This window comes from Chinchilla lanigera, unplaced genomic scaffold (genome assembly GCF_000276665.1).
Source record: "Chinchilla lanigera isolate Chin_1 unplaced genomic scaffold, ChiLan1.0 scaffold00008, whole genome shotgun sequence".
In the NCBI taxonomy this organism is placed as follows: Eukaryota; Metazoa; Chordata; class Mammalia; order Rodentia; family Chinchillidae; genus Chinchilla; species Chinchilla lanigera.
This window is the reverse complement of record NW_004955409.1, coordinates 37,216,354-37,230,833: the sequence shown is the minus strand read 5'-3', so window position 1 is coordinate 37,230,833 and position 14,480 is coordinate 37,216,354. Positions and strand designations below refer to the sequence as shown.

The 14,480-nt window shown below is 41.4% G+C and overlaps 1 protein-coding gene across 1 annotated transcript in view; it reads right to left on the bottom strand.

Moving 5' to 3' along the window:
- Positions 1–14,480, bottom strand: part of Acin1 (apoptotic chromatin condensation inducer 1) — a gene marked incomplete at its 3' end in the record, with an annotated part of 40,177 nt that overhangs the window by 16,018 nt on the left and 9,679 nt on the right. Inside the window, 4 exon segments of the mRNA XM_005377090.2 lie at positions 2,735–2,850; positions 3,699–3,917; positions 4,410–5,657; positions 7,408–7,496. Coding sequence (XP_005377147.1) covers positions 2,735–2,850; positions 3,699–3,917; positions 4,410–5,657; positions 7,408–7,496 — 1,672 coding nt within the window.

The window sequence follows — 14,480 nt, the reverse complement described above, 5'->3', positions numbered from 1 at the left end:
GGTAAAATACCAGGAGAAATGTTGCAAATCAGTTGAAATATAGGAAAACTTCTCAGACATTCATTTACCAAATCCAAATATGGGTTTAAGTGTTGAGGACCAGTCTATATAATTTGGGCATTCTGTTTTTCTTCTTTCTTGAAATAGGGTCTTGCTATGTAGGTCAGGCTAGCCTTGAACTCATGGTGATCCTTCCTGCCTCAACCTCCTGAGTACTGGGATTACAGGTGTGTGCCACCATATCTGGTGTTCTTTTTTTTTTTGTACCAGCTATTGAACTCAGGACCTTGTGCTTGCCAGGCAGACACCGTGCTGCTGAGCTATATCCCCAGCCCCTTTTTTGTTTTTTTTGAGACAGGGTTTCACTATGTAGTCCAGGCTGGGCCATACTCACTATGTAACCCAGACTGGCCTCAAATTCATGGCAATTTTCCGCCCCAGCCTCCCCAGTGTTGAGGTTATAGGCACACACCACATCTGGCTGTACATTTTTTTTGTTAGGCTGTTGAACAGACTATCTGTCAAAGAAGAAGGAAAACAGGTAAGAGGGATGTGTACAAGATGTTGCTGAGTCTACGTAGGTTCCATTTCTAAACTATAGGATGCTGTGAAGCTTAGCAAGGCCACAATGGCCAATCTCATTATGTGCCCAGGGTGCAACCTGGTTATTACAGTACCTTGCTGGAATCCATGTGGCTAGAATAATCTCCATCCTAAAAGGAAGATCCAGCCACCAATCCCTGGAGAAAAAACTCTGTGTATGATTGTAAGCGTCACTTGCCTTGGACTTGAATGGGAAAGTCCAGAAATAAAGGTGATTCAAAGCAACCTAAAATGCTTTTCTGTTGCTAGGATCTTATACTCACAGAATTTTAAGGATAGCAAAGTACTTTTCAGAAAATTGTTTCTGAAGGTACACAGGAAACAATTCCTCAGGCCCAATAAGCAGCAGGTCATCAGTACATACTTTCTATTTCACAGAATGAGGGGAGGGCAGAGATTATGCCTGAATTTTAAGGATGGGAAAATATCACCCCATTTTCTCATCGATGATGGTAGCTGGGGAATTCTGAATATTTTCCAAAATCCGCTGAGTTTTCATTTTATGGTCCTGGAAGAAAAACTCTTTTTCCAAAGAATATACCCACCTCAAAAGGGAAAACAAAAACTTTTTAAAAGGAGAGTCAACTTTTGGCTTCCAAATTGAACATATAATGGCCATGAGATGGCAGCAGAGACAAGAATACAACAACAGACTAGCAAGTGTCTATTCCAAAGCTTTGTTAAGGAGTAAAAAAACTATCATTAATGTCACAAGGAAAACAATCATGTCAACTGCCCACCACCCTCTAAAACTCAAGAGTTAAAAGTCTGAAGCTCTCAGAAGAATGTAAACTATCAAACTACTATACATAGGGAAAAACGATATTGATAGTAGTAGTGTTAAAATGATATTAAAACAAGTATGGAACAACCTGAGGCCAACTCCAAAGCAGTTCAGAATTCCTGATGTCTAAAAGCCAAGTAATCTTATTCTCTTAATGCTTTCAATTTTCACTTTCCATGAAAGTTTGAAGCTTGGAGTTTTGGTTCAATGGCTTCTGAACTTTTAATAGCAAGTTCAGAACAATGAATGACATACAGTACCTACTGAGTCACAAACTTTACCTGATATAAGAGTATTTCTTTAGGACTTAAGCATTTAATAACTCACATTAATTGTAATATCAATCAAAGATCTAACGGGCCCAGGGATAAGTATGACTTGACAGGAACTTTGTATTTCGTTGCACTATATGATGAAAGAACACAGACTGTGTTTAGCAAAATGACAGTAATCAGGAAAAATGTACAAACAGCATACCCTTTGGTGTTATTCTTTACAGTTCCTTAGTAACCTCTACTAAACTATTCCTGGGCCCAGATGCAGCTGTTAAATGTGTTAAAGACTAAATTAGGAGTCTTAGGGGCTGGGGATTTAGCTCAGCAGCACAGCGCCTGCCTGGCAAGTCCAAGGTCATGAGTTCGATTCTCGGTACGGGTGTGGGGGGGGGAGAGTCTCTGCCAGGGGTGGCAGCACATGCCTGTAATCCTAGCACTCGGGAGGCTGAGGCAGGAGGATCATTGAGAGTTCGAGACCAGCCTGGGCTACAAAGTGAGCTCAAGGCCAGCCTGAACTGCACAGTGGGATCCTGTCCCAAAATGACCAAAAAAAAAAAAAAAGAAGTCTCTGCATCAATTTCCTTACACTGGCTTGAATGGGGAAGCAGAAGCCTCTGCTGCCTGCTGCTTAAAGGTTATTTGAGAGTGGTGATCACAGACGTTTTCCTTATCTCCTCACCACTTTTCAGACTTCCTTAAACATTCTTAGCCAGGCATGGTGATGCATGCCTATAATCCCAGCACTCTGGGAGGTTGATGCAGGAAGACTACAAGTTTGATCCCAGCTAGGGCAACTCAGTGAGACTGTCCCCCAAGAAATAAAGCCTGAGATATAGCTCAGTATAAAGGCTCTGGGTTCAATCTCTAATAATGGAAGGGAAAAAAAAAAAAGAGTTTGGTGTTGGCTTCCACCATGGTAACTGAAGTCTAGCCTTTGTCCAGATAAATCTGCCTTCGTGTTTTAAAAGAAAAAAGAAAACTAGGACTGCTTAGTCAAAAAATCTTAGGGAGCAAAGACCTGTCTCACACTCATAATTCCTTATTTATATACCAGTCAAGATTTATCACTTACACAGTATGACGAATCCTTTCTGATTCTGGTAGATGAGAAGTCTGAGTCTCTGAGGTTTGAGGCTGTGTGGCAGCTGGGGGCTCTGCCTCTCCAGCTTCACACTTCTTTGGACTGCCCTGTGAGAACACAGCAAAGCAAAGATAACAAAGGATTTAAATCTGCTCGGTTCCTTTTCTTCAACATAGAGCTGCAAAAAGACCGACAGGACATATATGGTGCCAGCTCCACACAAAAGCCCTCTATCATTGTTATTTCATTTTACAATGTGGAATGGACTATAGCTTAAAAACAAGTATTTAAGAATTTCTATTTTTACCCAGGGCCTTATGCATGCTAGGCACATGGTCTACCACTGAGTTAGATCCCTAGCCCCTATAATTCTTTTTATTCTTAAACAGGATCTCACTGTGTAGTTCAGGCTGGCCTCAAACTCACTACATTGCCTCTGGCCTCAAGCCTGCAGTGTTCCACCTGTCTCAGCCTCACAAGTGCTAGGGTTACAGGCATGCAGCACCATACCCGGCTTGAATTCTCTTTTGGGACAACTGAGAAAAGGCTTCCTTTTGGGCAGATAAAAGGAAGAGATCTGAGGAAGAACTGACCCAAGAGTCCTGAAGATGAGACTCCCACTGCATGTACTCAGAGAAGCTTTCATGAGTTGGATATGAGTTCAGTAGGATTAGCCGGTATCTCAGTATTTCTCTTGAGCCTTGTTCAGACTGACTTCAATTCCCCCCCCCCTCTGGTCTTTTTGAGACAGGGTCTCACTATGCAGTTCAGGTTGGCCTTGAGCTTGCTTACGTAGCCCAGGCTGGCCTTGGACTTGCAAGGATCCTCCTGCCTCAGACTCAAGAGTGCTGGGATTACAGGTGTGTGCCCACCATACCCAGCTAGATTGACTTCAATTTTAAAGGTAAGACAAATGGGAAATTCATGCCTCTAAGGAGGTGACACAGTAGCCTACCCGCTCAGGCTGTACCCTGTGGGTCACATGTTTTTCAGCTGGCTCAGGTTGATTCAGCAGCCTCCCTTGGATAGAGGACAAGGAGGTTGGTGTCCGCTCCTGGGGTTCAAGGACCTGCAGCTGTGGTACTGGAGGACCTGCCACCTCCTGACCAGAAATGGGATCTTTGGTTTCAGTGTAGCTGGTGTTGCTGTCCCTTGAGACTCCAGGGCTCAGAGACTAAAGAAATGAAATGAACACTTTAGTAAGGAAAATTACTCTGTATGGCATACACTGGACAAACATGTATATGGATGGGTGATATATATGCAGCAGATCATTGAGTGTTCTACCTCTGTTACCCAATTCACACTCTGGATCTTTCTTTTTGTTTATTCACTGTTTGAGTTAATAATCTCTTCGACTGCTTACTCAACAAATTTACTAAGCTCCAACTGGGTGCTAGATACTGGGATATACATATAAAGGTGTACCTATAGCCTCAAGAAGTTTATGTCTCGCAGAAGAGATAAATAAAATGGATTTAACATTTTTTGGAATCAAAAACTCATAATAAAAAAGGACCCCAGTTAGAGAACAATAAACTGAAAATTAAATTCTGAAATGAAATGAAAATAATCAATGAACTGGAGACTAAATGAGTATTTTCCTATTCCTGTTTGAAAAGGCATGGACAGAACATCAACTCATGCAAGACTGTTTTATACTCACTTTCCTGCTACTGCTAGATGCAGAACGGGAACGTGACCGGGAACGTGACCTGGACTCTGATGTTGACCTGGAGCCTGTCTGGGGTCTAGCATGAGGGTTAGCGTGAGTACGTGCCTGGGACACCTCTCTCTGCTTGGATCTTGGAGGTGAGTAAGACTGAGAGCCCGAACTGTCAGGAGAGCGAGATCTGGATCTAGAACTGGAGGATGAAGACGAGGAGGACCGGCTCGAAGATGAGTCAGCTGACTGTTTTACTTTGTGGCTTGGAAAAAGAGAATGAGAAGCCCTTTGGCCGTCCTTCTGTTCCAAACACTGCTGTTTCAGAGATTCATCAGCAACCCCTTTGGCTGGTGTTAGTTCTTCCATTTTTAGAAGGAATGGCTGAGCAGATTTTTCTGACTCTGATTTTTCTGATTCAGTCCCTTTTGGGGTTGAGTATTCCCCCAGTGTGCTTTTCTGAACAAGGGGCAGGACACTCTCCTCGGGCCCTTTCTCTGCTGGAGATTCTGCTTTGGTGTCTGTAGGACCAGGCAAAGGAGACAGGCCTCCCACCAATTGGACAGCATGCTCCCTGGTCTCACCATCAGCACTAGGAGGAGATAACTGAATGAGGACAGGAGGAGCTGGGCCTTCCATAGGCTCCATTTCTTCCTTGCTCTGTAGCTGCGGGTGAGGTGCTGGAGGCGATGCTTCCTTGGTGAGCAATGGCGGGGGAGTCTCCTCTTCACTGGCAGCTTGCTCTGGCTGCAGCACAAGAGGAGCCTTTCCTAGATCTTCAGTCAGTCGAGGAGGGGAGGGAGACTGTGACTTTTTCACCAGGCCTTGTGAAGATTTTCTTTCTCTTTCTTCCTCCTCAAGTGGAGAAACTGTTTGTATATCTTTCTCTTGCTGCTGTCTGGCTAGCTGACCTCTTCTGGCCTCTTCTTGGGATCTTGTGACTCGGCCTCCTCTCTCTAACCTCTCCTGTTCCTGGGATCTTATGGCTTTGGGTGTCTCATCCATCACCTCCTCTGGTTTTGCTCTGGACATCTCTTCCTCCTCTTTTTTAAACTGTCTTACAATGGGGGTCTCCATAGATTTGTGTCCCTCATCTTCTTCCTCCTCCTCTTCTTCTTCCTCTTCTTCTTCCTCTTCCTCTTCTGTTTTCAAATTTTGATCTGCTCTAACCCTCAGATTTCTGGAAGGTGTTTCTTGATCCTCTTCCTCTTCAGCAGCCTGGCTGTACTCAGACAGCTTAGCTGCCCTTGCCTGAAACAAAAGACATACAAAGGCTCCAAATATATTTGTTCACAACCAACGAAGAAGAAAATCCTAGGTCCTTGCGAGTTATAGGCCAGCTTCGGCTACAAAGTGAGCTCAAGGCCAGCCTGAACTGCATAGTGAAACCCTGTCTGAAAAAGATAAAAACAGAAATAAAAACAAAACAAAACAAAAAACAGATAATCCTAGGAAAGAGAAATTCACTGATACCATTTACTGTCACAACAGAGAGATGTGACAGTAAATAATCATGACTACTAAGGGCTCCTGAGAGGACTCAAAATAGAGTGAACAAAAAAGAACACAATAATGAAACTACCTCTGCTTTTATTTATTTCTTACAGTACTAGGGATCAAACCAAGGGGTGACCTATCATTCACCTACATCTCCATCGCTCTTTATTTTTTTTTTTTCAGGTATGGTCTATGCTAAGCTGCCTAGGAGGGACTAGAACTTGTGATCCTCCTGCCTCAGCCTCTCTCATTGCCGGGATTACAGGAGGAGTACATCACCACAACTAGGTACTGGTTCGTGTCATAGTCTCAACCTTTTAAAATAAATAAGAACATAATACGTAGAAGGTGACGTGGGAGAGGAACTAACCTATCAATATGATTATATCCTTTTTTCCTTTTTTTTTGAGACAGGGTCTCATTATATCCTTTTTTCTTTTGTTTTTGAGACAGGGTCTCATTATTGAGACAGGGTCTCATTATTATTTCCTTTTTTTTTTGAGACAGGGTCTCAATCCCAGTTCAGGCTGGGATTGAATTTATATAATTACAATGTATTTCTTTTCATTTTTTTTCTGTCATTTCTTTGCAGGCTTTTTTTTTTTTTCTTTTGTGGTACTAGGGATTGAAAACTCAGGGCCTCATACATGCTAGGCAGATACTCTACCACTGAGCTACATCCCCAACCCTTTTTTTGAGACAGTATCTTGCTGAGTTGCCCAAGTTGGCCTTGAATTTGAAATCTTCCTGTCTCAGTCTTCTAAACAGCTGGGATTACAGGCATGAGTCACTACATCCAGCTTGCAGAGCATTAACTGTAGTAATCACACTATTGTATACTTTTGTATTCTGCTCACTTCACACTGTTTCATGTGGCTTTAAGGTTTTAACTGAGTAATTAATTATGCTACATCTTGTCTAATAAAAAAAAATACATGTACTCTCACTGCAAGACCCCCCCCCAAAAGTATAGATGAGCCTGTTAATGTTCTCATTTAAATTTTTTAAAAACTAGATATTTACTTAGAAATATGAAGGCTACAGCAGGTAAAAAAAAAAAACACAAAAAACAAACAACACAAAACAACTACCCCAAGAAAACAAAATAACATGAGAAAGATGAAAAGCCAGGTGCTGAGGTAATGCCTGTAATCCCAGATATTTGGGAGACCAAGGCAGGAAAATCCTGTGTTCAAGTCCAGTCTGGGGAATTTAGTGAGACCCTGTCTCAAAATAAAATTTAAAAAAATAAAAAATAAAGAAAAAAAATAAAGAGGGCCAGGGGATGCAGGTCAGTGTACAGTGCTTGTCCACTATGTAGGAGGCCCTTGCATAATCCCAGTTACCTTCCATCAAAAAAAGACAAATGGAAGCAAGAAAATGACTACATACAGAAATCTAGAGATGTTAACCCGAAACAACTTGAAGAGGAAAAGAAAGAGGAGGAAATACCCAAAACATTACTCAAAGAGGTGACTGAATGCTTTATAAGTATCTGTATTACCTGTCTGACCCTGGATGATCGCCTTTCTCCTTTCCTTGGTTTTTCGTCATCAGATTCACCTTTCTCTTCAGAAACAGAGGAGCCTTTTCCTATGAAATGAGAGCATCAAGTCAGACTTATGATACAAGTTATTTATTCATAGCTTTCTGAAATGCAACCAATCATAGCACATACGCTTAGGACATATCATTATCAATCTCTGGCTTCTAACTTAAGAAAGACAATATAAATCCCTGAGGTCAGGATCTTACTATAAATAGTGCTGTGCATGTCTAGAACATTTTTAACACCTCAAAGCCCAATTTATGTATTACAGATAAATTAAATGGAAGGAAATGCCGGGCATGGTGGAACACAATCCCAGCACTAGGGAGGCTGAGGCAGGATTATTGTGAGTTTGAGGCCAGCCTGGACTACAAAGTGAGCTCAAGGCCAGCCTGAACTGCATAGTGAGACCCTGCCTCAAAAAGAGAAAGAAAAAAAAAGGAAAATAAATTCTAGAAGCTTTACTTTGTCTAGCAATGTTATATGAATACTTAAAATGTACTTTCTTTTTTGTCTTTTTGAGATAGGGTCTCGCTATGCAGTTCATGCTGGCCTTGAACCTACTCTGTAGCCCAGGCTAGCCTCAAACTCATAGCAATCCTCCTGCCTTGGCATCCCGAGTGCCGGGATTACACGCACAGGCATGCATCACCATGCTCAGCAAAATGTACTTCTTTCTATAAAGTGCTTCGTGATTCCGAATCTAAGCTAAAGACTTCACTATTCTGTCCTGTGTCCATTTTCTTTTTTTTTCCTCCTGCCTCAGCCTCTTGAGTGATGGGATGACAAGCATGGACCACCATGCCCACTGTGTGTCCATTTTTTGGGGAAAAGCCTATTTCTACTTCTGCTGGTTTTGACCAAAATATTATGATTAAATACACCTTTTTTTTTTCCTTTGGTACTGGGAATTGAACTCAGGACCTTACGCTTGCCAGGCAGGCACTTATGTCACTGAGTTATATTCCCGGCCCTCCACCAGTCAATCTGTACAACAATAAACTCAAGAAGTAAGTACTTGGTTTTCAGGGCCCTAAAACTAACAGAAATTACTACAAGAGGTCAGGCATGGCAGCACATGCCTGTAACCCCAGCACTTGGAAGGCTGAGGCAGGAGGATTGCTGCAAGTTCAAGGACAGCCTGAACTACAAAGCAAGACCTTGTCTAAAACAAAAAAAAATTAAATAAAAAAAAGGAAAAAAAATATTTCCAGCTAACTGGACAGGGATCTAAAACTGGGTACTATCCAATTATGTTTTATAAACTATAATTCAGGATTTTTTTTAGGAAAAAAAATGGTGTCAAAAGAAAGCTTGAGCTTGGCAAGGTGGCACACACCTTTAACCCCAGCACTCGGGAGGCTGAGGCAGGAGGATTGTTATGAGTTATGAAATCAGTCTGGGCTACAAAGTGAGCTCAAGACCAGCCTCAACTGCATAGTGAGACCTGTCTCATTAGGCCAAAAAAAAAAAAATGCTTGATGGGGGAAAGCAGGGCAAGGAGGTTTGACTGGGGGTGGTGGTGGTGGTGGGGTGGTGGTGGTTGGGGTGTTAGGGGTGTTGGGGGTTGGGGGGGTGTCAAAGTATGTTATGTATGTATACAAATCTCAAGAATGAAACCCATTAATCTGTATGTCCAACTTAAAAAAGTGAAAAAAGGCCAAAAACATTTCTTTTTACTTTTAATTCAAAGTTAAAAAAAAAAAAAAAAGCTTGAAAACCCCCAATCTAGGTCACCCTGAATAATAATTTCATGCAAAAATGAAAAGAAGTTTCACTAACATTTCACAAAGAAAGGTAACTGTGTGTAAATCATTTTAGTAATTTGAGTATTAAAGTATGGACTTAGAAAAAGGAGGAGTTAAACTGGGTATTTCTAAATTCCCTACCAGTTTTAAAAGACAATGTAAGAGCCAGGTGTGGCGGTGCACACTTGTAATCCCAGCACTCGGGAGGCTGAGGCAGTTAAGTTCGAGACCAGTCTGGGCTACAAGGTGAGCTCAAGGCCATCCTGAACTGTACAGGGAGACCCTGTCTCAAAAAAAAAAAAAAAAAAAAAAAAAAAGTAGTAATAATTATGCAGAAGGGCTGGGAGACAGCTCAGTGATAGGCATGAGGTTCTGGGTTCAATCCTCAGCAAATGCATACACACAAGCTCTACTACACACAAACATAGAGTAGCAATGCAGACTGATGAGAAACAGGTTAGAAGACAGCACAGGGCTGAGGACGTAGCTCAGTGGTAGAACACTTGCCTAGTATTCATGAAGGTCTGAGTTCAATTCCCAGCACCACAACATAATATAGCAGCCAGACGTGGTGGTACATGCCTGTAACCCTAGCTCTTGGGAAACTGAGGCAGGCAGATCACTGTGAGTTTGAGGTCAGCCTAAGAATTCGAGACCAGGCCTGAATTATATGGCAAGACTCTGTCTCAAAAAACAATCAAAAAACCAAAACCCACACAACAAACAAAAAGGACAATTATGTTACAGATACTTAATCAGCTACATTAGGCTTAATTTTAATACAGCACAAAAGGTTTACATGACCCAGAAAACCATATTCTGTATTAATACTATTTAAATTAGTATAAATAAAGCAGATAGTTTAAGGTCTAGTCCAAGGTCTTCTCTCTTCTTATTTCTTTTGTTTGTTTGTTTTTGTTTTTTTCTCCGGTACCGGGAACCGAACTCACGACCTTGCGCTTGCCAGGCAGGCGCTTTTGCCGCTGAGCTAAATCCCCAGCCCCTCTCTTCTTATTTCTATCTTCCAGTAAGATGAACTAGATTTTGCTTCTGTAATACACAAAAAACCAAAATGATCTGGGTGTAGTGTGAACACCTGTAACACCAGCTGCTTGGGAGGGTGAGGCAATAGGATCCTAAATCAAGACCAGCCTTGAGAGAGCCTACTGCAAAAGGAAAGCATAAAAACGGATGGGAATGTTGCTGAGTATGTACCTGGGTTCAGTCTGCAGCCACAAAAACAAAAAACAAAACAAAGAAACTTGTTTTGTAAAACTTTATTCCATGATCACTTGACTAACGTTTTGTATCTGGGAAAGTGAATAAAGGCTTGCATTATGGTTGTATATACTGGATCTATGACTATGACATATAGTGATAGTCCAGACTCTAAACAACATCTGAAGAACTCTGTTGAGACGTTAGTACAGTGGCCATCATACTTTCATAATTCAGTGACCTAGAATAGGTTAAACTATATAAAATGAATAAAGCCAAAAGAAAAACACACTATTTTCCATAAAGATCAAGCAAACTCCTTTGCAAGTAAAGCAAAGCTGATTTACTGCAGTTTTAACAAAAATGAAAAAAAGGTATTACAAGGTTGGTCAAAGACAAATGGGTCAGTCAAATGAAAGTTTTAGAGTAGTAATTTTGTTTATTCCTACTTTTTTTTTTGTCATACTGGGGACTGAACCCAGGGCCTCATGCAACCTAGGAAAGTGCTCTACCACCAAGCTATACCTCAAACCCTTTTTATTTTGAGACAGGGCCTTGCTGTGCTAGACTTCAATGTGGTACCCTTCTGCCTCAGCCTTCCAAGTAACTGTGATTATAGGTTTGAATCACTGCACCTGCCTTGAGGTAGAATTTTAAAATTAGGTACGTATAGCCGGGCATGGTGGGGCACGTCTATAATCCCCGTACTCCCCGTACCCAGTAAGGCTGAGGCAGGAAGATCGAGTCCTAGACCAGCCTGGGGTACACAGTGCATTGACGACCAGTCTGAACTATACAGCCAGACACTGTGTCAAAAAATCAAAATAAACAAACAATAAACATAACAAATTTAATAGTCCTACTACCCATATATTGTGAGGGATATGCCATTCTATTGAATTATGATACTATTTTTGATATTACAAAACTGTAGGGATAAGATTCTGGATGATAACTCCTTTGGATGCACTTAATAAGTCATTGAAGTGATCGGGGAAAACAGAGCTGTTTATGAAGTTTTGGTCATCACTTTTGCAAAAAAAAGTGAAAACCGAAGGTGATCCCTCATATATGAAACAAGAAACAAATAATACAAAATATAAAGGAGATGAACATCTTTCTAACACCTTGGAAGGAGCTAATATAATGTGAACAAGTTCTGGACTAGATGTTATCTTTTATTATGAACACACTGTGCCTGAGCCCTAATGTTATTTATTGTTAATGTTATTTATTTTTAGTACCGCGAATCTACTCCAGACCTCACGCTTATCAGGCAGATGCTGTGCTGCTGTGCTATATCCCTTGCCCTGTGAAGCCTAATGTTATTAACACATGTAGAAACTGAGCACTTTAGCTACGGGTAGAGACATACTAGTAAGGGGCTAAGAAATATATTTTGGGAAGTTACCGATAAAATTTGAAAATTGCCAGATTACCAAAAGTCAAGTGCTGGAAGCCTTCAGAAGAAAGGAAAAGGTGGCTAACTAGCTGCTGAACCATACAGGCTTTATTCAAGTGAAGGAATGCATAAAGGCCATTTAGGAAAGTAGTTTCTTTATCCCAGAAACCAAATCCCTGGACAAGATTTATGGGACCCGAGTAAAGCAACTAGAGATCATAGCAAGACCTGCAACCAAAGCCTATCCTTAGGTACAAAGAAGAAGCAGGAACTAATAGAACTGCTATTGATCCCAAACTTAGGTAAGCACTGTAAGTTAACATGTCTTGCATTTCTGGAATCTCAGCAGTCAGATGTGTGAGTAGAAGAAATGAAGGCTACAAGTTCTATAGGAAAAAAACTGGCTAAGAGCACCTGTAGGTATACAGTATCTTTGTTGTGAAGAAAAAAAAAATCAGTATTCTAAATATACATTTAAAAATCTTTTTGTATTTTATAAAATTGAGTTCTTTTTGAACAAAGAAACTAAGGGAAATAAGGATTTTTGTATATGCAGTCAGGGAATCCAGGCAACTTCTGACTACAGGGGGTAGATATCAATTCCCAACACTTTAGAAAAATCTGAAGGAAGTGGTGGTGATTAAGAAGTTAAGAGGGGGACCAGGGATATAGCTCAGCCGCAAAGCGCTTGCCTGGCAGGTGCAAGGTCCTGAGTTCAATTCCCGGTTACCCCCTCCCCCCCAAAAAAAGAAGTGAAGAAGGGCCAGGCGTGATGGCACATGCTTGTAATCCTCGTACTCTGGAAGTTCATGAGGTCTGGTGTGAGTTCGAGGCCAGCCTGGGATACACAGTGAGACCATGTCTCGAAAAAACCAAAGTCAAGAGGGAGTTCGCTGTAGGGATGTATACCTGTGATCTTAGTTGGGGGGTGGTGGTGGTGGTGCTGAGATCATGTGTGATTAGCTGTTCTCTACAATGTACCACATTCGTGTTTTGTAATTTATTTTCCACCTCTCTTTCCTTTTATCTCTGGGCATTTTTTCTTCCATCAGTTATAGCTATACCGAGTCCTGCTGATGACATAAAGCACTGAAGAGGGGAGTTCAGAGAGGATTAAAGCAAGAGGGAATGTCAGGGAAGACTTTACACCTTTCTATTTGGGATTCTGCCTACAGCATACAAAAGAAGAGGCTACTGGAATAGAAGCCGAAGATCATAATAAAAGTTAATACATGGGGCTGGGGATTTAGCTCAGTGGCACAGCACCTGCCTGGCAAGTGCAAGGTCATGAGTTTGATTGCCGGTGTGGGGGGGGGGGGGAGTTAACGGTGAAAAACTATTCCTTCAGTTAGTCATTAATAAACTGAATTATTCAACAAAACCACTTGGGGATTTTTAAAAAGTTAAAATCCCAGGAGTCACATTTCCTGAGATCGTTGGAGTGGGGCCCAGGAGCCCATACTCGTAAATTTAGTATCAAAAATTTTTTAAAAATTCTCAGGTGCCATTAGTGATTAGTAAAATATGTTACTAGAAACTTTAATCATCATCTTGTTATTTTTGAAAAAAAATTTTTTTTAAAACAGGGCCTCTGTAGTTCAGGCTGGCTTTCAATTGTGTCAATCCTCCTTCCTCAGCCTCCAGAGTGCTGGGATTATAGGTTTGCACCACCACACACAGCCAGTTTCTGAGGCGGGGGTCTCACCGTGTAATCCAGGCTGGTCTTGAACTCATTATATAGCCCAAGCTGGCCTCAAACTCACAGCAATCCTGTCTCTGCTTCCTGAATACTGGGATTACAAGCATGCCCCACTACACCTGGCATGATCTTTTTACTGACGAGTGAACCAACGATGGAGATTTAGCTCAATGATAGAGGGTTTTGCCCAGCAGGTGTGAGGCCTCAGGTTCAATTCCCAGCACTGCAAAACAAAAACAATCCCCACCATAAAAAAAAAAATCTAAAGATAACAAGAAGTGAGCTGCTACTGGCCTATGGCACAAATATTCTACATCTTTAAGAATATGAAGACAGCTTTGGTGGTGCACGCCTATAATCCCAGCACTCGGGAGGCTGAGGTAGGAGGATCACCATGAGTTCAGGGCCAGCCGAAAGTACACAGTGACTTGCCTGGCAAATGCAAGGTCCTGAGTTTCACTCCTGGTACCAAAAAAAGTACATAGTGAGATCCTGTCTTAAAAAAAAAAGGTTTCTGGGTAAACAATAAAAATGCATGCTGATCCAACCATGCATTCCTAGAACTCCACACTTCTAGTCCATTTAGCAATAGGATCAAATGTTGTACCACATCTTTAATGACATTCACAATGCAGCAAAGATCCAAAGTAGGAAAGTTCATAGCATAAATACTCTAAAGAGTACTCAGGCAACTATTAGCTGATCTGTACAACTTACCACATGCATGTTTTCTAACATGTCTCCCACCTCTTTCTTTCCTTTTACCTCTGGATATTTTCTTCCATCAGTTATAGCTACAGGTAGAGTCCTGCTGATGATGTAAAGCACTGAGGAGGTGGGTGACCCTCACTCTAAATCTCTGCTTTTGAAACCTTATTTCAATGTCCATTTCTGATTTTCATTTTAAATTATATTTAAAACTGAGAAGGGCAGGGCTGGGGATTTAGCTCAGCAGCAAAGC